Here is a 23,542-nt window from a genome sequence, read left to right as displayed (position 1 = left end):
ATAAAGCCTTGCCCCCTCCCCCACATCTATTTTCAATTTGCAGGGAGACTTTACCTCCCTCCTTCCAGTCCGTTATCTCCACCAGCTCTATTTGTCCCAACTGTACTATTTGTATCTACCAAGAAGGCCTTCCCCAGCTGAAGAAGAAGGCACCAGCAAACTTCCCATCAGCCAGGGAATGCAAGCAGGGGCTGGTGCTCTGGGCCGAGGAGGCCAGGCGAGGTGAGAAGGCCTGCCTCAGCAGAGGCAGAACATGGCTGGCAAAGCTCCAAGGCTTCCCCTTACCCCAAAGCCTGCAGCTCCAGTCAGTGACCCCGGCATGACCCTACTGGGGCAGAGAGGCCCTCGTTCTCACTTAGGAGTGAAGTCAAGGCGGCTTTGCAGTACATTGCCCCAAGAATGTGCTGACAGTGCAGCAGCTTGGCTGGCTTTCCACCTCCCAGCTAGGGACCATCCCTTTGCCTTCTGAGTCTGCACCAGGGCTCCAGACCACAACCTATGGCACCTCAGGGGACTCATGACCTTGTCACACTAGTGGCTCTGCTGGCTCAGGCCTTTGCTCTCTGGCTTCTGGCAGGTCTGACCAGCACCATGTCCCTGCTGCTCTTCCATTCAGATGAGGAAGAAGTCCAGCCCTGGGATGAGAGGTCTCCAAAGGGAGCATCTCCAAGACCAGGATCTAAGGGTGTGGCAGAGGTGGCACTCTCCTCGTAGAGCATGCTGCCTAGGGCCACAGTCCTTCCAGCAAGACTGCCTGGATAGGAGTAATGCTCCATCATGGGCACAAATCAGTCATACTATTATGGGATATTGGACTTTGGAGGCCACTAGCTCAGATCTCCAGGTTCTTATGTTCTGGAACAAAGACCTGGACAGACGAATAATGATAGAAGCAGAGAAGAGAAAGAAAACTACTTTCCAGGACAGAAGTTGGCCAGAGCTGGAGAAGTGTCAAAGGCTCAATAGCCTCCAACCCCACCCCCACCCCCGCTGCTGCCCCACTGTGAGAATTCTGATCCCTTTACTCAGTGCCCACCTGCCTTCTGCAGGACTTCCCTGAGGTGCCCTACCCCTTACATGCAGCCTTTGGCTGGGGTTTCCTGTCTTCCCTCTGCTGTTGGTTTCTATTATATGCTAATCTCTCAGCCCTTGAGCCTATCTCTCCTGCCACAACTTTTGTTAGTCCTCATAGTCTGTCACTGCCTCTCCCCCCACCCCTCTTCTGTCACACTCATCCCCAACTGCTGATGGGAGGGAAGGTAACGGCGCCTCAGAAACCTGTTCTGGCCATTTAATTTCTTCATATTTCCTCATCTTCAAGGAGAGGTCTTGGTAACGCCTGTTAAAAGGAATAAAAAGGTAGCATACATGTGCTCTCTAGCTGGCACAACCTGCAAGAAAGATACCCATTTTACTGAGGGAAAAATCCTTTCACAGAGACCTACCATCCAAATCCAAGGCCCCTGACTGAGCCAGTGAACAGCAAAGTCAGACGGAACTCCTGTTGTCAATATTCTAGCTCAGGGCTTTTCAAGGCTTGCCCACTCATAATACCTTTACACAGAAATTTTTACACAACCCATGGTATATGGGTATATAAAATAGATACAAAAAATAGAGGTTTCTGTATTTTTATTTTATGTGTGAGTGATTTGCCTGCATGTGTGTATGTGCACCACGTGTCTGATGATGCTCTTGGGGGACAGAAGAAGGTGCCAAATGCCCTTGTACTGAAGGTATATGGATGGTTGCAAGCCACCATGTAGATACAGGGAACTGACTCTGGGTCTCCTGCAAGAGCAGCAAGTGTTCCTAACCAGTGAGTCTTCTCTCCAGCCCCAGGAGTTTACTTTAAAGCGAGTCTTTGATATACATGTAAGTTTAGTATTTATTAGAGGTGAACATGCATCTGCATGATGAGATGGACGTGCTTACTCGTTTCTAATAAAGGATTAAGCCTTGCCTGAGTACTTGACTCTGTTGTCTACAAAGCATCTTCAACATTTTTCAGGGCTTCATGGATACTTTGGTCTCATAATTGTCTATTCAAGAATGCAACTGTGAATAAATACATAATACAAAATGGCAAGAGCGTGTTTAGGGTCACTTCAGAACCTGTTCGAAATTCTGTCTTAAGCCCAAGCCAAAATTCAGTTAATTATTTGTTTTAAATGAAACTCAAGTCAGCAATATAAATAATTTTAAAATTCATACATTCGAACACAATAAAATCCAAAGATATGTTAATGTGATACATGCTGGGGAATTATGGCAGGAGAAAGATATAGTTTTTGTTTCTAGAATTAACCCATTGTGTCTTCACAAGAAGAGAAAGCTGTGTGTGTGTGTGTGTGTGTGTGTGTGTGTGTGTGTGTGTGTGTGTGCAGCAGAAACTCTGCAGTCCATACCATGAAGCTGTCTTCATCTTTGACTGGGTAGAGGCATTTTAGGCAGCATCCATTAGCATTGAATGGCATGTGCAGTGCAGGGTACATGTTTTGTGTTCAGAACTGAGTCTACCAAGAATGCCCATGCCCATGATGTAACATAGGTCAACATTGCCAGAAACATGTCAGGTTAGGCACACATTTGATTCCTTGAAATAATTTTTGGTCATCACTGGTTCAGAAATCTTTTACTTTGCCAATGTGTGTGTGTGTGTGTGTGTGTGTGTGTATGTGTGTGTGTTCCACATCTGGTTCTATAACACAACAGAGACTTGTGACCCATAATTTAAGAAGATGAGTGTAAGCTGACCCTAACCCTCTCACACTCAGGGTCAAAGAAGCGTAGTGATGAGATGTGAGGGGCCAGTTCAAGACTAATATAGCTAGATATCTGCCCTTCATCCCAGGACCCAAAGCCAAGTAATGGCATCCTCTGAGGTTCACAGATACACAGAGCCAAGGCCGAGAGCTCCATTCTCAAGGCTGAATCACAGAGGTGTGAGAGAGGAAGAACACACTGAGAGAAGTGTTGCCAATGGACAGGTCAGGCCTGTAGGAGGTGTGTGTGTGTGTGTGTGTGTGTGTGTGTGTGTGTGTGTGTGTACAGCTAGGATTGTGTAAGATAGTGAGAGTATTCATGCCTGGATGTGTCCCAGTACAGGGGCTATGGAAGGCCTCAGGAAGAGCTTTAGTGTCTGCATATGACTAAGTACTTGTGCATGGTGAGAGCAATGGGTGTTTACAAGACGGTGCGCAGGCCATGTGCAGGGCTTGGGTGGGCAGTTAGTTAATTACATTTTCTGGTTGGCTGAGAGGTAGTCAGCGATGCCTTCTCCTTCCAACCCAATGAATGTTTGCCTCCTCAGATGTCTACATCCACCACTTTGAACGAGGGGTGCTGACAACCTGAAGCGTGTGGAAGAGGTGATGAGGGGTGGGGTGGCCGAGAGAAGGTCTGACTCACAGGAGTATTTGTGGCCACAGGTCTCGCCAACCTTTCCAGAATTACAGAGTACAGATGAATTCTGGAGAGCCACAGGCCAGACTGAGACAGACAGGCAGGCTCCTGTTTCATATAAGGAGCAATGATGTGATAGACTCCTGTTGGGACACAGAGATGCAGCCTGCCTAGAAAGTACACTGCCAGACTAACTCCACATCCTGAGCTCCGGGGCCACTCATGCCTGTTTCCCAAGCTTGATCCTAGCTACTGAGGCAGACAGGTTCCTGCAGGCTCACCATGCCCCAAATAGCTCAGGGCTTTCTTACATGGGAGCGAGCATTTAGAAGAGGTAAACAGATTTACCTTAACTGTGTAGGTGAACCCAGGACCCTTGATTGCTGAGTGTGTGTCTCAGCCCACTCCTAGCTCCATAGACATAGAGCCTCTGCAGAACAGCCACAGGGGCAAGTGGCCATGCCTGTCTAACCACTGCCTGTATAGATACCTCCTTAGCACCGTCATGTGAAAAGGATACACAGGTTGCTAGGGCATTGCTAGGAGAGCCAGAGGGAATGTTCAGCATGGATCTGAGTCTGTGCAGCTGGGAAGAAGCTTTCTAAAGGAAAGCAGTAGGCAAGCACCAGCCCACATGCTCAGAGGAGGCTGAGGACACGGTGCCCAAAGACCCAGGAGAAAAGATAGAAAATTCCAAAGTGGAGTCCTGCAGTTCTGTTTGACTTTGGCACGTTATTCAACTGCTCTGGACTTTAGTGCTATTGTCTTGAAAAATAAATGTTATAAGATTTGGCAAGCAGGAGTGCAGACAGTGGAGATAGACTTGAGACCAGAAGGATGGGTCTCTGGTCTACACTATAGAGGAAGGAGCCTGGTTAGAAGCCAGTGAGAAAGGCACCCCAGATGCAACAGCTTGGCCCTGCCCAACACTCCAGCCTTGCTGAGAGCTTCGCACTTCTCCTTTCCATTTCTTCTCCCCTTCAGATACTATTTCCTGAGAGCTTGGTAGCCAGCTGGGGAGCAAATTGATCCACAGCTCCATAGACATAACATCTCAGGAAATGTCTGAGCAGACTTGCTTGTGCTGTGTGAACTTGGTTACTTCTTCCCTCTCTGAGCTTTGTAAAATGAGCAGTTGGCCTGGTTGGTGTCCAAGATCATATTGCTCTTCCCCAACTACTAACACACTGAAAGGATGGAGCCTGGCCACAGGGGTACAGCATTGCATGAAAAGGACCAGGAATGGTGATGAAATGAAATGCCCAGAGTACCATTCATTCATTCATGAGACACTGGGCGTTTTCAGTGCCAGGGCTGGAGATGTGTTTATGAATGGAAATCACTGGGTTTACTCCAACATGGGAGGTCTTTCTCTTTGAAAGATGGCACAATAATATGGGAGACAAGTCACTAATAGAAAGTGTTCAAAGATGTAAGAGAAAGGATGGCAGAGAAACTGGTGATAAGAGTACGTAAGGAGGGAGTTCATACAGAGAAAATAAAGGCCAGCGGGACAGATTTCTTTTCTATGGCTCCAAAGAGAAGTTTCCAAGCCCAGATATCGCCTGTGCAAATTTATTCTGAGATCCTTGGTCTTTACTACAGAAAACAGCACTGTGTCCAAGCCCACCTCGGAATCCTATGTGCCACCAGACACCAGGGCTGGAAAGAATGAGGCAGGCGTCCCTGAGCACTGATTAACTTTCAAGTTACTTTGCTATGCTGGGTGCAGTTGAAGTTTTAGCAAGTCTCCAGGGATCCCAGGCAGCTTTAGCTTCAGCCTGAAAGAACTATTAAGATCCAATCAAAATAAATACAGTCAGGTCCAGGAAAGCGACGTGTTTGTGACTGCAGACCAAACACTCAGGATATTCATATAGAAACCCAGCACCCCGCTACTTGCAGAGATTTCTGACTGAACTGGCATGGACCCATACTCACCAGTGCCTCCTCTCAAAGGCCCAGAGCCATGGTATGTAGCCAGGGCCCGGCTCTGGGCTCAGCAGTGACTTGTGGTGAGAAAAGAGAACAGGAAGTCCCATAGATGGATCACAGGAGATGGATGGAGGAAGAGACATGTGTCTGAACGTGTGCTCCCATGATGCATGGCCAGGCTGGCAGCAAGGAGAATCCTGACTATGGGGCAACAGGGATGGAAAAGGTAGTCCTTAGAGCACATGATCTAACAGAATCAAACACTAAATCAGGAGCCTGGTGTGGTATGCACAGCTGGGATCCCATCACTGGGGTGGCTGAGGCAGAAAGATCATGGATTTGAGACCACATAAGAAGACTGTCTCAAAAAAATAAAAAGAAAAGGAGAAGAAAAGGATGAAGAAGAGGTCAAGGGAGAAGACTCTAGAATCAGCAGGTTTTTAGCCTTCCTAATGCTGTGACCCTTTAATATAGTTTGTCATTGTTACTTAGTAACTGTCATGTTGCTACTGTTATGAATCTCTGCAAGTAGTAATGTAAGTATATATCTGATATACAAGATATCTGATATGTGAGCCCTGTGTGTTGTGGAGGGCACTGTTTACCTCATAAATGGTTATGAGCCACAGGTTGAAAACCACTGCTCTAAATCATAAGAGAGTCAAAGACAGTGAATGCTACCCTGCATTGTCACCAGGCAACAGAACCCCAATGAGTCAAGCTAAGATGCAAAGCCCTACTCTTAGGACTAGATACCCACGCATGGTTCTAGATATCCAAATGAAAGAAATAAAAGTCAGGACGAAGCTGAGGAGAGGCATGGTCATCCCTGATCTTTCCCACTCCACCTCCTAGTAATTCAGCATTACTGGATATTTGCTGCTTCAGCTGGCATTCCTCATTGATCCATGGAAGAGAATCAAAGGCCTATGGAGAGAAACCACCAGCAATACCAAAGAATACCTGCCTATTCTCAAGGTTCAAAGAAGTCAACAGGGAAGCCACTAAGACCCAGCAGCCTGGGCCCTGTTGGAGACTGGCCTGTAGCAGCTGTTTTCTCCACAGGCTCGGGATCCCTTCTTTGACTCTGCCTGGCTCCCTGCTTCCTTTTGCAAGCTTCCCAGAGTCCTAGATGGTCACTGGCCTCCTGTGCCTGCCCTGAAGTCCTGCAAGCCCTCCTTCCCTCTGTCTTGCCCCCCATGCAGCAGCTCAAAGGCCCCTTGTGCCTGCTGAGGCCACACCGCCTGCACACAGAGCTGGTCTCTTACCTCATAAACGGCTAATTTGTTACATATTTTCTGACGCTGTAAATGGGAGAACAAAGACCTTTTCTCTCTCATATTTTTGTTCAATTATGTTTGTGGGGGAACCTGATCCCCTTCAAAGTGGGGGCTGGGACTGCTGGTCTGGAAGCCTCCTAGACTAGCTGACATGTTCCTGAGCCAACAGCCCACAAGAGTGACTGAGGCCTGCTGGGCCTAGGTGCCAAGAACATGGTGGGGAAGAGTGTATTAGGAAAGACTGGGAGAGCAGCTGCGAGGCTCAGAAGCAGCCCAGATGAACAGATGAACGTGGACTCCTCCGGGGAAAGGGACCTCCTTGGAGGAAGAACCCTTTCTCAGCGATCCACCACTGTGCTGGGAGGGACATAAAGGACAGGCTTCTTGTCACTGAGCTGACAGTCATGTGTCAGGGACCACGAGTGGGGAAAGGTGTGCACCTGGGAAAGAAGTTTGCACTGATAACCCTGAGCCGTTCCTGAGCCCCTCAGCCACAGTGAGGCTCTACCTCTAGGTTCCTCTCTACAGTACAATACACTTACTGGTTTTGAGCCAGGGCTGATGGCTGTATCTAATGCAGGTGGGTGCCCTCAGGGTGTCACAGCTGTGTCCTAAGTACCAGGGATGTAAGAATGAGTAAGGGGAATTTGGTCCCCTACTCTTGGCATAGTTGCAAAGAAGGTGGTAGGACCAGTTTAGCACATGATAAAAATCCTCAGATATTCTTCATTCATCTGCCACTTGTTGTATGACCTTAGGCAAGTCACTTACCTACTGTGTTTCCTCCACCCCCACCCTGGTAAAAAGAGAGTAAAGAAGAAAACTATCTCGTAACTGTTGGAACTAAAACTGGTATAGAAATTTGTACAGTGCCTGGCACAGAACAATTGCTGGTAATTGATAACACAACAAGATCTCATGTGGATAAAGACAAATTCTTTATCAGTGCTCAAAGGGGAAAGGAAGTGAGAGAGCTTGGAAGGAGACCCCTGAGCTGATCTATGAAACCAGGGAAGCAATCTTTTCAAGAGATGGTACTTGAATCGTAGCTGTAATCTCTGTGGCTAGAATAGTGTGATTTCTATCCTGTCTCTTGATCTCTGCCTTTCCCTTGCGCATGAATAGACGCATACAATCTTAGATATCACTCAGAGACCTCACTTCTAATCCCAGGGCAGGCCAACACTCTGGCATGTGTCTGACCCTTCTGGTTACAAGAACCCAGAAAAGAGAACGCCAGACTGGAGCTAGGATCTAGGAGACTGCAGAAGAAAGGCATAGGCTGGGAATAAGCTGAGACCAACAAGTCCAAAGCCCTAGAGAAAGGTTGAGGCAGGGTCATGAAAAGGCAGCATAGACTTGAGGCCAGGAGAAGATTCTGGCCAGGAGCTAAAAGGCCGGGGGGGGGGGGGTAGACTTCCTGCCCGCCTATGATGGAGCCTGAAAGCACATGAGCCCTTAAAATCTACCCTTTATGTGGGAGTGGGGGTTCCACCCTCCTCATAGCCACCTCATAGTCCACCATCCTAGTGAGATCCCTGCAGCAAGGAGGCTGACTAGTATCTGATCCATGCACAGAGCTTTGCTCATCTGAATGAGTTGACGGTTTCTGTGTTCTTGCCCCAAATCTGAGGTTTGGGCCTCCATCTGACATTCTCCCATCTTATAGTCTCTCTGTAGCAGAGGGAAGAAGGGGCCACAGAGACTTGGTAAGAGCAAGCCAAGCAGACAGTTGCCTCATCCCTGAATTTGTCTGCATCCTCTGGCTGGCTGTATGGCCTTCGTTGGGGGCATCTTCTTGTCCACTCTGGGCCTCGATGACCTCTGCATTGTAAAAAAGCCTGCTGAGGGTCCTCCATTGCCTATTTCAAGTGTCCAGCACTCCTATCTGTTGCTAGGTGCTGTGTTCTGTGCTTTCAAACAGACTAAATCCAGAGGTTGGAACTACTTTACCATTTCCTGAGGTTCTGTGCAGCTTCTTTCTCCTTTGAAGTTTTCTGGGAAGGCCGTATCTTCCATGACTGTCAGCACCCAGTTTCTCATGCAGCACCGCAGAGCCTTCTGTCTTTCCTTCCACTCTGAGCTGCCCTTCTCCTGTCTGGCTACTGCCCTGAGTGGGTTTTGAAATTAAAGGGGGCGGGAGGTGGGAGCTCATACTCAGACAGTGGGGTCAATGCTGGGCCATGAGGGAGTCTCAAAGCCTTGACCAGAGCCCTAGAAGCCAAAGCCAGAAGAGAGTTATGGTTCTCACCTGCTTCCAATCTCCCTCCACATTTCCTAGGCCTGAGCCATGGCAGGAGCTCCTAGGCTTTCTTGGTCCCAGAGCTGAAACTGCCCGCTGCTCACCAGGGTGGCCTCTAGGCTTTCTTGCAAGCACTCCAAAAGTGGGCTTCTAAATCCAAAACCTGATTCTTCTTGCTCCATCAACTCAGTTACCCCTACTTTCTACCAGTAAAGCCAGAGGTCTGGATCCTGACTCCTCAGCCCCAGAACCAGGTCCACCCTGTGTTTTCCTCCACTGGCCTTGGTGCTGCCCTCCAGCCCAAGGCAGCTATTGACATAGCTGTGGACCTGTGGCACCCACCTAGTCTTTCCTTTCCTGTGGCTGCACTCGGAAGTCACAAAACACCTCCCTTTTTCATTTGCATCACCTGTAACTTCCTTTCTTTCCCCTGTTGTATGGCAAACGCATGCTTTCATAGTGTGCTTGCTATAGTCACCATCTTTGAGAATCCTTTTGCAGGACTCCGGTGGCATAGCGTCCACCCCTTGACACTAGCCTTAACAAATATTGCTTGATTGCAACAAGTCCTCCCCATGTGCCACCCACACATGGAACTGATTTGGTCTGTCAATCAAGCAACCAGCACAGCCTAACCAGGAACCCTGTCCACATTTGCTTGCACTCTGGCCCCTCCTCTGCAACCCTACAGCATAGCCTTTGGAGACCACCCCAGCTCATATGGAGCAAGTGTTCTGTGAGTGTCCCTGTCCTAAGGAAGGAATAGGTACTTGATAAGGTTTTTTTTTTTTTTTTTTTTAATGCTAGCCTCAAACAGGCAGGACTAATGTTACACACACACACAAACACACACACACACACACACACACACACACACCACACACACACACACCTGATAGATGGGTAAACTGAGGCCCAGAGAGGAGCAAGGCCTGTCCCACATGGAAGGATCCAGAGCAAGGGTTTTATGGTCTATAAGCATGGTCAGGTCTGAAGCTCATCAGAGCCCTTTCTTGTTCTCTGTTGTTTGTATCAGAAGCACTTGGCAATGGTGGCTAAGCAGGCAAGCAGGGAGGCTGTTACCATTACTGTCTGTTCTATGTGCTCACAGCCAGGTCCTCCCACACTGGGGCCCCAACAGGTGTCCACTCCAGTCCAACCCTCCCCAGCTATTGCTCAAGGCCAAGGAGAGCAGAGGTCCCCACACAGCTGGCGAGCCTGGGAGGCCATTCCCCTCTCCTCTGTAAATGGATAATTGCTGTGTGGTCAGACCAGAGGAATTAGAGGAGCCCTCTAGGAATTCCATACTGATTTTGCAAATGAATGTGGAGTCTTGCCTTTTGATGTCCAGGCAGCTGTGTCAGCAGGGCAGGTCTGAGGCTGAAGCAGAGGTTCATGTAGCAGGCTTGGAGTCCATGGATGCAGCTGTTAAAGAACAAGAATGGGAATGGTGGAGATGGTGGCTGCTCAACCCATCACCTCCCAGGGAAACTAGGTTCTCCCTGTAACAATCACTCATGCCTTGTCTTCATCCATGGCCACTCTGCAGGGAAGATGGACAGGCCTTCTCCTGAGGTCCACCCCTATGCTCCTATTCTGACCTATCTCAACAGACTGCGTGTTCATAGTTTCTGACCTTAACACACACACTTCCCTCTCCACCCCATGCTTCTTCTCAGCTCAGCAAATATCACTGATACCTTCACCTTCCTAGTCTGTGTCAGGAAGCCCCTGTGTGCTCTGCTTTCCATTTCTCATTAGCTTGTCACCAGGCTAGAGCCAACTGGCTCCCTTCAGCTTCAGCCCTTGAACTTGCTCCCAGATTTGTAACTGGGAGAGGCTTGTCTAGATGCTTTCCTGGGACTTTAAGGTGTATCTTCTTTTCTTTTCCTTGTGTGCAATGTAATGGATTTAGAGGCTCAGAGGTCATGGCCTCTGAGAAGAGATGGAGAGGTAGACAATAGGATGAGCATCAGGGAGAATGCCATGGGCTCAGGGAGAAGAGACACAGCTCTCCTAGGGAATCCAGCTCAGAGAATGTGGGCGGGACCGTTGCCTTCTTTCCTTAGGCTCTCTGTCTATAAAATGAGGTCAGTAATACCATCCACCTATCAAAAGGACACAGCATGCCAGGAATCATGGTCTGTTGATTCATGAAAGGGCAGCTATCATAGCCAAGGATATCAAGTCCTGGAATAGGGCCCCAGAGCCGAGAAGCTACCGCCACACCTCACCTCCTTTTTCACAAGGAGCCTGCACTGCCATCTTCCTGCTGGGCTGAGCTGCAGCACCAGATCCTGGGTGCCAAGTCTGCCTTAACCTGTCTGTGCCGAAAACAAAGGAGGCATCCTCCCTCCACAGGACACAGTCCACACAGACTCCTTCCTAGAGCTCACTGCTCTTCAGCCTCCCTGTCCAGCAAGCGCCACTTGAATCACATGGGTGATTCGGCTTGAAGGACAGGTGAAGAACCCCAGAGTTCTACGGTGGGCTATGGAGGAATAGCTTGGGCTTCAGAGAACAGAAGGGAATCGAGCACAGTCAGCCCCCACTGTAGGCCAGAGGAGGGTCTGCTGCCACCACAGGGTCCACCCTGTAGAGTCCACAGAACAGGGACACTTGTGTGTGAGATTGAGTCCATGGTTCTCTGGGTGGTAGCTGAGAGTGGGAAGAACAACAGGTAAAGCTGCCCCACCTTCCTGTTGGCCTCCTCCTTCATGAATGCCTCCCCCACTCCACACCCAACACTTGCCAACAAGAGATCTCCCCACCGCCACCCCTTCCCCATAGCCTTTCCTACTCACCTGCTTCAGACTGACAAGATAATACCTGATCCCAACGCTATACACACAAATACACACACTATATACACACCGCGTGTACACACTACATATATACATGCCACACCAGATATACCACACACATATTACATATACATACTCCAGACCAAACACACAAACACACACCACATACACCCATAGTATACATATAGCACGTACACACATACACACTACACCATGCACACCACACACACACACACATACACACATACACCACACATAACACATGAAGTCCCTTCTTCCCCTTGGTTTCTCCTTAGCAGCAGCTGCCACTCTCTTTCTTATTATTTCCGTCAGCGTGAGTGGTCCTCTAATGTAATGAAGGCTCCACTAGGTCAGGTACCTTTGCTTGCTGTATTTACTATTGTGCCCCTAGCCTGTGCCAGCAAGATGCTGTAAGTGTGTGCTCCATAAATCTTCAGTCAATGAATGTGTAAATTGGTCCGTCACAGGTGGGAAAACCAAGGCCTCAGGAAGAAAAATAGTCCACTCTGGGCTTCCTAGTGACAAGTCAGATGGTGGCTAGATCTCTGGTCCCTGAACTAGTCCTAAGTCAGGCCCCAACTCCAGAAAACCTTGTTTTTATTTAGATGCCTGCTGTTCCATAACCTGGTATGTGTAGACAGAGTCAGTGCTAGAAGCCTGGAAGACTGCTTCCAGGCCTGTAGTGGGAAGCTAGGGAGTAGTCAGTGGGACTTTGGTGCTATCTGTGGGGCATGGAAGTAAGCAAATAAACTGCAGTGCCAGCACTGAGGGCTGCAGCCTCTGTATTAGTGCCCCCACCCCTGATGGTTCAGTGAGGTAGGCTGACCTCCACTCCTGCACTGGGTGCTGACAGAGTAGTTGGACCTCAAGTTCAGGACAGCAGTGCTGCTCCATATGGGTCCGGATGGGGAGCTGTGAAGGTCATGGGATGACTGGTGCCCTCAGCTTCCCATGCACTGACATGTTCATCTTAGAAGTATCTCTCAAGTATTTGCTATGTATATGACTGGTACTATATTCTCTCTAGGAAACAGCTAAGGCCAAGCTGGACAGTGTACCCCTCTGAGGGGTCCTGGACTGGCCTGAGGTTCCATCAGGCTAGCACAAGGTAAAGATAGTGGGAGGCTAGATATCAATGATTAGAGCTAACCCCCAAATGGTGACTTTTCCCCTCCTCCCCTCCCTCCCGTCCTCATGTGTCAACCTTGATAATACCTGATAACTAAGTCTCTCTCTCTCTCTCTCTCTCTCTCTCTCTCTCTCTCTCTCTCTCTCTCTCTCTCTCTCTGTGTGTGTGTGTGTGTGTGTGTGTGTGTGTGTGTGTGTGTGTGTGTCTGTCTGTCTGTCTGTCTGTCTGTCTGTCTCTGTCCCTGTCTCTTTCCAGTTAAACAGTCAGATTATGGGCCCCAGTGGCTAGCCCTGGCTATCTGTTAGTGTCTGCCCTTGTTCTAATGGATGAATAGAGGTGGCTTGGGAGGTGGCAGAGGGAACCAGGACCTGCCTGTTATACCTGGATCTGAATCCCAGGCCTAATTTTCCAAGAAGAGATCTTCACCATCCTAATATCCTCAGTTTCTCTGTTTGTCACATATGAATGACAGTCCTCATCTGGAAGGGTTATAGTATAAGATGGTTTCTCAGTGTCTCTGCCATGGCCCATGTCATCCATCATGCTTGTCAACTCCAACTGCACACTCTCATCACTCTCCTGTGTGTTCAGCTCTACTTGTCTCCTCACTTGTCCTCTGCTTCCCACCATGTGTGCACACAGGGTCTTTGCACCTGCTGGTTCCTCATCCCTCAACACCCCTGCCCCCCTTCCTTGATTTTTTCTGAAACACCTACTATTTTTGTTATTCAAGAAATGGACTGGTAGAAGGTATGTACACATGCCCACACCTGCTGCTGATTCCAGCCATGTGCAGCTTAACAATGGAAATATGTTCATATAAATGAATTGTTAGCTGATGCAGAAAGTATATAATAAAAATATACTAGGCCATAGATATCTGGCTCTACTGTAATTTTATTAGGGCTTGTTCATATGTTTAATTCACTATTGACCAAAACATCATTATATAGTACATTTGTATGATATATTACGGCAAGTGTGTATGCACAAATGCATGGAAGGGATATAAGGACAGAAAGAAAAATGCACAGAGACAGATATTTATTTCAAGGAACTGGTTCGATGGTATAAAAGATGGCAAATCCAAAATCTTCATGAGTGGCAGCAGACTGGTAGCCAGGGAGAGTTGATGCAGTAGTTCGGTTGCTGACAGAGAGCAAAAAGTCACTTTTTCTTAAAACTATCAGTTGATTGAGACCCACCCAACCTATGAAGAGTGACTCATTTTATTCAAAGTTTACTAAATTAAATATTAATCTTGTCTAAAAATACCTTTATAGAAATGTCTAGAAAAGGAGGTAGCCTACTCAATAAAAGGTACTGACAAAATTACTCACAGAATAATGAAGTTAGGGTTATACCTTTCACCTTGTACCAAACCAATTCAACCAAGATCAAAGACCTTAGTTTAAAACCCAAAGCTCACTGGTACAATTAGGAATAATTATGCTCTAATTGTATTTTGAGAGAAAAGTTTTATTTTAACAGGAAGGGTGATATGTAGGAGGAGCTAAGGGGGAAGGAGTACCGAGAGGAAGAGATAGAGTAAGGAGAGGAGAAGATGAAGGAGAGGAGAAGCTAGGTGATGAGAGAAAGAGAGAGAAAGGGGGGGGGGGGGCATAGAGGCAGATGTTCACGTGTCTCCACCAGTCAAAGATAGTTTATATATCTAGGTTGGGTATTGGGTTACACTTCTGATTGAGCATTACCAAACTTATAAAGCCTTTGATTAACATTTTAAAAAATTGTATAAAAGCAAAAAGGAAAAGGGGGCATGGGATAGGGGTTTTCTAGGGAGAGGAAATGGGGAAAGTGGATGGCATCTGAAATGTAAATAAAATATAAAATAAAAATAAAAAAATAAAACCCAAAGCACTGAAATTTACAGGAAAAATATGGAGATGCCCTTCAAGATATTCAGGGAGGCAGGAGCATTTTAAACAGAATACCAACACCCAAGTGTCAACAGATAGGACTGCATGAAAGAAAAAGTTTCTCTATGACAAAGGAAACAATGGCAGAGTTAGACAATCACAGAGTGGGAGAAAATCTGCCAACCACAATTCAGACAAGATGGTAATATCCAGAATTTACAAAGAATGCAGAAACTGAAAACAGAAGGAACAAAACTGCTGGTTTAAAAAAATGGCAAATGAACTAAATAGGTGAGAGAGAGAGAGAGAGAGAGAGAGAGAGAGAGAGAGAGAGAGAGAACGAACATGCCTTTAATCCAAGCACTCAGGAAATAGACTGGTGGATCTCTGTGAGTTTGAGGCGAGCCTGGTCTACAGAGTGAGTTCCAGGCTGGCCAGAGTTACACAGAGAAACTCTATATCAAAAAACAACCAATCAATCAAACAAAAAAAATTGTGTTCAGTATCCCTAGCCATGAGGGAGACGCATCAAAACAACTTTGTGATAGCACCTCACCGCAGTCAGAATAGCTATCATTGACAAATCTTATAACAAATGCTGGAGAGGAAATGGGGAGAGAGGAACCTATAGTCATGTTGGTGGTGATGCAAACTAACTCAGCCATTGTGGGAATCAGTTTGAGGATTTCTCAAAAACTTTAAAATTGAACTACTATGACCCAGGTATTTCCTTCCTGGGCATATACCCAGAGAAGTCCATACTCTGCCATAGATATTGATGCTCACATATTAATTGCTACTATATTCACTATAGAAAAGAATTGGAATCAAACCTGTTGTCCAAACAGATGAATGAATATGAAAACTCGGTATATTTATAAAATGAAATACATCTCAGCTCTAAAGAAAACTGAAGTTTGAAAATTTGCAGGAAAGATAGATGGACTTAAAATGTATAATATTCAGTGAGCTCATATAACCTCAGAAATAAATAAACCACATGTTCTCCCTCATGTGCAGAATCTAGCTAATAATAAATGCATATATGTAAACACATGTACATGTGCATACAGGATAACATGAAGAAATGAGATCAAGGAAGACTAAATACAAGGGGGTGAGGGAGGACTAACTGCGGGTGATGGACGTGACTTATGAGACAGGATACAGAGCTAATTCTTTTCCTCTAAAATAATCTGTCGTTGTTTGTTCCGTTCAGGTGGTAGAAAAGTGCATATATATCCAATAGTGAAAGTGTACAATTTAATGAGAAGCTTCACAGCTTCCATTCTGAATACCAATTCTAATTCTAACTGCATACAGTCTCACTGAATTGTACAGTCTTTGGGTCTCGTTCATTTATTTGCAAGGACTTCTTTTTAAATAATGACAGTTTGTTTTAGAAGAGAAACATCTAGAGAAATATTTCACTAAATCTCTGGGACTTCAACTGAGTCCATTTGACACATTAAAATAACCACCACCTGTCTCCTCCTTGTCAACTCAGTACTCATGTGCATTTCTTTAAGCCATACCTTTGCTTCAAATAAGGACAGGGGCAAGATTGTAGTTCTGCCTAACATGGAGTTGTACACAACCAAAAGTGTAGTAGGCCTTCCCCAGAAGAGGATGCTAGGCACTCGTCCACTTATTCTTTCCCCTTGACATCCTATAACTAGTGTGATGTAAAGTTAAGAGCACTTAAGGTAGAGACAGTTAAGGCAGCTATGTTATATGATAAGAGGATGATAAAGCAAAGATATCTGAGATTTACACCCAGACATGCATTCACACTTACCTCTCACACAAAATAAGCATATTCAGGGACACTTGCCTAGCATCCGCAGAGTCCGGGCTCAATCTCCAGCACTGCATAAACTTTGATTGGTGGCTGATGTCTGTATTCCTCACATTTGAGAATCAGAAGTTCTAGGTCATCCTCAGCTACATAGTGAGTTCAACGCTAGCCTGGGTTACACAAGACTGTATTTATAGCAATTATAATCTCTGTTGGTTCTTGTGACTGGATGGCTCTGTCACTGCCCACCTTCTCTTCTACCACCTATTCTGCACTTCCTTTGCTTTAGCAAGAACCTCAGCTTCAAAGGTTCAGAACCTGGCTGGGGACCTAAAGCATCATTCCCGGGGTTCATGGAAGGATCCTTCTGAGCGCAAGTGCTGTCATTTTCCACTGATTCTAATCACAGGGCATGAGAGCACTGAGTTATCTAAAGAAACCCCGTGTTCTATTACTCTCTTCACCCACACTGTGGGGAAAGCAAACCAGTTCTCATGGTGTTCAGGACCTGGCCTCCCACTGGCCTGGCTATTCTGCTCACTTTGCCTGTGGACACAGAGGTATCCCAACCCAAAGTAACCAGGAGGCAGCATCACTACCGATTCAGCAGGATCAGCACTGTATCTCCTGCATGCTGTATATTAATATTTTACTGGTGAAAATGTCCCTTCTTTGTATACCTAGCAGGTATGCAGTGTGAGAGTGAGGCTTTTGTCTGTGCTGACCTTGCCTGGTGTACTGGTACCTAGGAGGTGCTCGGTGAGCATTGTCAACCTGCTTAGAACTTTGCTGTCATCACTCTGGGCTCCAGTCTGGTACAAGTCCTCATTGGTCATCCCAGACCCTTAGCCTGAGAGCCAGGCCTGTCCCGAAAACCCTGGGTCCATATCTTCTCTTCAGGTGATATGGGAGACTATGTAGGCATAGGCCTCAAGTCCAGCATCCTAGTCTATTTGGACTATTTTCTGGACTGTTCTGGAACAATAAATCTGTTTTTAGCCTCCTGGCGCCTGCCTTTTTCCACCATAGTAGTCTGTCTGAAGACCTATTTAGATTCCAAGCCTACACTCAACAGACGCCTGCCTCCAGCTACCTCGTGTCCCATGAGCCTTAGTGAAGGGGGGCAGTAGAAGATGCACAGGGTTTCTTGCTGACCAGGGTGGCTGGGACTCCACACAGGCATGGGGAGGGGGGGTGAAGCCTTCCACTCTTCACCCGGTGTTTGTTATTCCATGTCATAGCCTTAGCATAAACATTATCCTAGTGTGGGCCACTGAGGCTCCTTGTGAGGAAGGTTTGTTGTTCTAAGGTGGCTGGAAGTAGAAGGCACAGAGACCTGGGGAATTCTGGGAGTTGAAGAGGGAGGCAGAAGTCTGGGTAATACTTCATCCTAAAGCTTGTGCCCCTGTCACCCTGGTGTGAAGGTCATTGGCATGTCTGCTTCCTCCATGAGTTCCATGTGTTTACAAATCAAGTCCTATTTCTTCATCAATTTGAGTTCCTGATGAGAAGCTGCTGGAAGCCAATGTTTAATGAAGGAAAGAAGGGAGGGAGGGAGGGAGGGAGGGAGGGAGGGAGGGAGGGAGGGAGAGGGAGGGACAGAGAGAGAGGGAGGGAGGGAGGGACAGAGAGAGAGGGAGGGAGGAAGAAACAGAGAGAGAGGGAGGGAGGAAGGAACAGAGAGAGAGGGAGGGAGGAAGGAACAGAGAGAGAGAGAGAGAGGGAGGAAGGAACAGAGAGAGAGGGGGGGAGGAAGGAACAGAGAGAGAGGGAGGGAGGAAGGAACAGAGAGAGAGAGAGAGGGAGGAAGGAACAGAGAGAGAGGGAGGGAGGAAGGAACAGAGAGAGAGGGAGGAAGGAACAGAGAGAGAGGGGGGAGGGAGGGAAGGAAGGAAAGAGGGAGGGAGGGAAAAAGGGAGGGAGAGAGCAAGGGAGGGAGAGAGGGAGAAAGGGAGACAGGGAGACAGGGAGACAGGGAGACAGGGAGACAGGGAGGGAGGGAGGGAGAAAGTGGATGGGGATAGATCTTCCCTGTTGGAAGTACCAGGAATGCTCACAAAAGAGGGCATACTCCTAAAGTCCTGTTTGTGCTAAGCCAAACATCTGACTACCTCAGCCCTACCTTTTTTGAGCTGTGTAGCCTATCACTCCCTCTGCTTCTGTGGTGCCCATCTGTACATCCCTGCTATATCTCTCCTTGACAAAACAGAGGGAGTCCCCCGTGAGTGGTGACTAAGAGGACATGTGCCATATGCCCATCTCACCTCTCCAGCCTTCTCATCTTGGGAAGGTATTTAATGTCTCTTTGCTGTGGGTTTTGGTTGTTTTTTTGTTTTGTTTTGTTTTGTTTTTTTAATATTACATGGAGCTTCTGTAAAGATTAAATGATGAATCCACTTAGGAAGTTTACAATGCATACTAAGTGCTCAGTAAAGCCAGGGGTCTTCCTATGAATGTGTGATGACTCCTTTGTGAGCAGGAAGTGGGGAGCACATCAGTCAGCGTTGGCATCTTTCCTTTTGTAGTGTTTCCTGAGTGTGTGACATTGGTGACATTGAGGTTCAACAGGGAAGACAAAGGCAGAGTGCTGAATCAGTCCCATAGTCTATGTACCTCTGCAGTGGTCTGCTGGGGAGTCTGTGGCAGGTACCAGATCCCACCTGATACAGTTAATGTCACAAACTAGCTGAGGCATGCAGAGAACTCTGAAACTGTCAAGTGTCCGGCCTTGGCTTCCTGTCTGACACTCCAACAGTAAACACCCCCAGCTGCTTTACAATGGTCCAGAGAAACTATGGGTATGGTTGTACCAGTAGACATCAGAAGGCCCTGCATCATCAGCCTTTTGCTCCAAGGCTGGGAGTCAGGACCCTTAGTTGGAGCCCACTCTGCCCAGCTCAGTTAAACTCATGCACACTGCATCCTGCTCCCTGGATGCTGTCCCCTCTCTTCTCTTACATCATGAGGGCACAAAATGAGACCAGGAGTCCTTAACCTGGGCTCCAGGGTCCCTGGAAATCCCTGCAGCAAGAGAGCAGAGACTCTCACTCTGCCTCCTTGATATCAACCGGGACCTTTACATTTTTATCTGTTCCACATCCAAAACTCCAAGTGAGATTCCTTTAAAAGACAATAACAATAATAACAACAATAAAAGAATTCCACAGCTAAAAGCAGTTTGAAACCTCTGCACCAGATGAGTTCTGGGGACCCTCTCTTTCCCAACACCATGCTAGGAGCTATAGACTTGGAGCTATTTCCTCCTAGGTTTTATTTAACAAGCACATACTCAGCGCTCACTTCATGCCAGGACTGTTCTTAACACCGTGCAGCCTGGAATATACTTAATCCCCTGGAATACCTCCCGGCTTCATGAAGGCTGCGCCATTGGAGACCTGACTTCATGAGTCAAGCAGGGTCCAGGGGAGACATTTACCCTCCAGCCAGGTCTTCTGGCGCCCAGGCCGATGACCTCACCCCAGGTTAGGTGGTGCCTTGGCCAGGCTGATCTAAGAAGCAGCAGAGCAGGTGTGTGCAGCAGCTGGGTGTGGCCACAGGAAGTCCCTCTGTCTTAGGCCCTCAGAGAAGGAGAGTGGATCAGCTCGACACGGACACTTTCACCGGAGGCATGTACCCTGTGGGAGGAAGTGCTTGTTGCCTTAGCAATGTCCACAGCAGAAAACGTCACTGCCTCCTGTAATTCATCCCCAGCCACCACACTGCCATCGACACTCTACACCAGATGGCTGCAGATCTGATTTCAGTGGTGGCAGCCAAAGCCCAGGGGCCTGGAGAAGGCCCAGACGTGGGGCGAGGGGTCTGACCTCACCTCCAGCCCTCTCATTAAGGGCAGCAGTGGGGGTTGCTACAGCTCCTACAATCCAGTTCTCTCTCGCCATTAACAAACACAGAGGGGACCCAAGTGTGGCCTTCTTACCTGTGTCACCGTGTTGACCTGGCCCTGTATATCTACTCCCAAAGCTTTTTATTCAGATTATATGTGTTCGTGGGAATGTCTGCCAGCCTTCTAGATGTTTTTCTTCAGGGCTTCTAAAGTACCTTTGAACTATGAAGGAAACAGCAGGTCCCCAGGTTCTAAAGAAAAATGGAGATCACAATACCCTCTTTTCCCCAGGCACAGTGCTGAGAGCTATAGATTCAAGGGGGAGGGGGATGCATTTCCTGTGTTCAGGAAACTCAACCTGCTGTGAGGCTGGCAGTTGAACACAATGGAAAGCTAATATGCACACACTGGCAGAAGGAAGAGTGGTGCACCAGTCATCTCTCACTGAGATTGTGCTGTGTAACAATAGCATCCAGAGCTCCGGGTGCCAGGACCAGTTGCTCTGAGGCTCCACTGATCTTGCTGGTCTCACAGGTCTGGAAGTTGGCTATCTGTCCATTGGTCTGAGTGCTACTGGCTGTCTAAGTTTTGCTCTGTGTGTTCATCACCCTCCAGTAGGGTGGAGTCAAAAGCAAAGAGTATATGAAGGGGAACGGCCTCAGCACACAGGTGCTTCTCGGGCTCTCCTCTGCAATGCTTACAGCCATTGTCATATTGGCTGAAGCCAGTTCAGCATCAGAAGGTGTGGGATCAACAAAGCCCCTTGGTTGGCCAAAAGAGCTAGGGTACCAGGATCTTGGGTTACAGACTCCAGCTCAAGCCATGTAGGTAAAGTGTCTCCCTTGCCTTGGGCCTCAATTCCCCCATGAAAATTGGGGTTGTTAGCCAGGCTATGTATATAATCTGTGCCTACAATCCCAACACTTGGGAGGTAAGGCAGGACTGTGAACTCAAGGCAACTGAGGCAACATAATAAGAACCTGTCTCGAATAAACAAAATAAAATGCAGAGACTGAAGCCGATAGTCTCCCAGGGCATGTGTATAAGACCCCTGGGTTCTGTGGGAGCCATAACCTTCAAATGCCATAAGCTGCTTAGAAAGTGCCTGGGTGCCTGGGAAACAGTCTGATTCCCAGGGAAAGGCGAGTTCTGTATAGTATTCCAAATGACTCTGGTGCCTGGAAACAGCATCCCTGGAGCCAGCAGCCCAGAGAGCAGAGATAGAGGTGCATCTGCTGAATGCATGGGAGGATGGGCTCCAGGGATCCAGCTCCTGAGACCTTCTGGGCCTTGATATAAAACTGGGATTTTTGTTTCCTTTTGTTTGCTGCTTGGCCTCATTTGAGGGTACTCTGGTTTGTTTGACCTAGAAGAAAAGGAGAACAAAGGACTCAAGAGGAAGACTCACCCCAAATTCCAAACCCAAATGGTCTGCTGTGTCATATGCCTGCTATTTCACACCTGTAGCCCCAAAGTTCAGCGGGTGGAAGGCTGGTCCCAGAGGCCAGCCAGTCCGTGAGCACAGCCCTGATGCCCTTTTCTCTCCTCGGCCAGGTGCTGTTTGCCCTGAACCAGACTCTGCTGCAGCACGAAAGTGTGCGGGCTGGGAGCCTGCAGGCACCCTACACCACAGAGGACCTCATCAAACACTACAACTGCGGGGACCTCAATGCAGTCATCTTCAACCATGACACATCCCAGGTGAGGCCTTCCTCTCCTCCTGCCCTGACGGCCTCTGCACCACCAACTGCAAAGACCTGGAGATAGGCCCACATGATCCCTCCTGGCATAGACCAGCTTCTTCATCAGATGCTTACTGTATAGTAGGCATACCTGCTTCTCTCTAGCCATAATAAACAGGAGCTACTGTTGTCTCCTTTATAGAGGGGGAAACTGGGGCTCAGAGAAGGCAAGAGACTCACCTAAGGCTGTACAGCTTACTGTTAAAGTATCAGGAACAGCAACTTGAACCAGAAGGCCCACAGAAGGGTTACTATGAACTTGGCCTTGGGTCTATCTCAGAACCTTCTGCCTTGATTCAAATCCTAGAGCCAAGATTACAGACAGGCTAGCAAGACCCCAAGTAGGGTCTCAAAGGATTGAATTTAGCTTGTCCCTGCCCAGACTTTACCATGTTTCTTCATTGATCTCCAACAAATTTCAAGACACCCCATTCAACATTCAAGGTCTTCTAAGATGTGCCCCCTGGTGGCCTTGTCACAGCCTACATCCCCCACTCCCACTAGCACCCCAAGCCTGTGGGACTTAGAGCTTATTTTTCAATACCTCTAAGCCTTTATTCCGGTTCTTCCTTCCCTGGATTTCCTCCAACTTGATCACGGATTAAAGTTACCTACTCTGAAAAATCTCCCCAGTCCCTTGGATGGAATCAGATATCTCCTGAGGCACCACAGTTTCTCCCAAGGTTTCCTCTGTTGTGTGTGGTATTTTGATGTTCATTCACTCAAAAGCTTGGATTAGGCATAGAAGGCCTTGTCCCTTGTTTTGGACCCTTGCAGCTCCCATTTTCTTGGGGTAAAGCAAGCCAGCCTCTGCAGTGGCCTGTGAGTTCCTCCTGTTCTGCCTCTGTTCCTGACCGCATCTCCTTTATACACACCAGGAGCAAAGTCCACATGTCATCCCAAGAGCCCACCTGTATGCTGCTGCCTTCTCACTGACCCTTCCCTCAGCAGAGATGCTTATGCCAGGTGTAGCCACAGAGCACTCCCCTCCATCTTAACGGGTCCCCAGCTCCATCCACTCTGTCTGAACTGTAGCCTGAGCCTCCCTCTCTCCCCTGCCTTAAAAAAAAAAAAAAAAAAACATTACTTTATTAGCCCCACTTTCCTCTCATGATCTGGAAGATCCTCTAACACAACATACTTTCATTAGTGACTACTTACCATCTCGCCCTTCCCACTGGAACACAAGCTCCATGAGGGCAGGATTTGGATCTATCATTAATTCATATATCCCCTCTGGCAGGAGCAGTCCCCAGCCTAAAGTAGGGCTCCATAAATATTGTCAAACAGACGAAATAGTTTGAAAATCTGTGGGCACAGTGCTCAAAGGGATACAGTGGGGAGCCAGAGAGGCCAACTCTCATAGAACTTATTCTCTCACAAGAAGACTGGGAGACCCAGGAAATCATTGCCTCATATAAAGACTCTTGCTCTGGGAACAGAAGAGCTGCAGCTTCAACCCAAC

At 47.7% G+C, this 23,542-nt stretch overlaps 1 protein-coding gene across 3 annotated transcripts in view; it reads left to right on the top strand.

Annotated features, from left to right (window-relative positions):
* Trabd2b (TraB domain containing 2B) overlaps nt 1-23,542 on the top strand; it is a 265,876-nt gene that overhangs the window by 212,273 nt on the left and 30,061 nt on the right. For 2 of the 3 annotated variants that reach the window (XM_076934438.1, XM_034502426.2), the window contains one exon: nt 21,890-22,036. The exons of the other annotated variant lie outside the window; for it this stretch is intronic. In XM_076934438.1, the coding sequence (XP_076790553.1) occupies nt 21,890-22,036 (147 nt within the window). The remainder of the gene's footprint in view (nt 1-21,889; nt 22,037-23,542) is intronic. 3 annotated transcript variants of the gene reach the window in all.

Source organism: Arvicanthis niloticus, chromosome 5, assembly GCF_011762505.2.
Source record: "Arvicanthis niloticus isolate mArvNil1 chromosome 5, mArvNil1.pat.X, whole genome shotgun sequence".
Taxonomy (NCBI): Eukaryota; Metazoa; Chordata; class Mammalia; order Rodentia; family Muridae; genus Arvicanthis; species Arvicanthis niloticus.
This window is presented reverse-complemented; position numbering and strand designations above follow the sequence as displayed.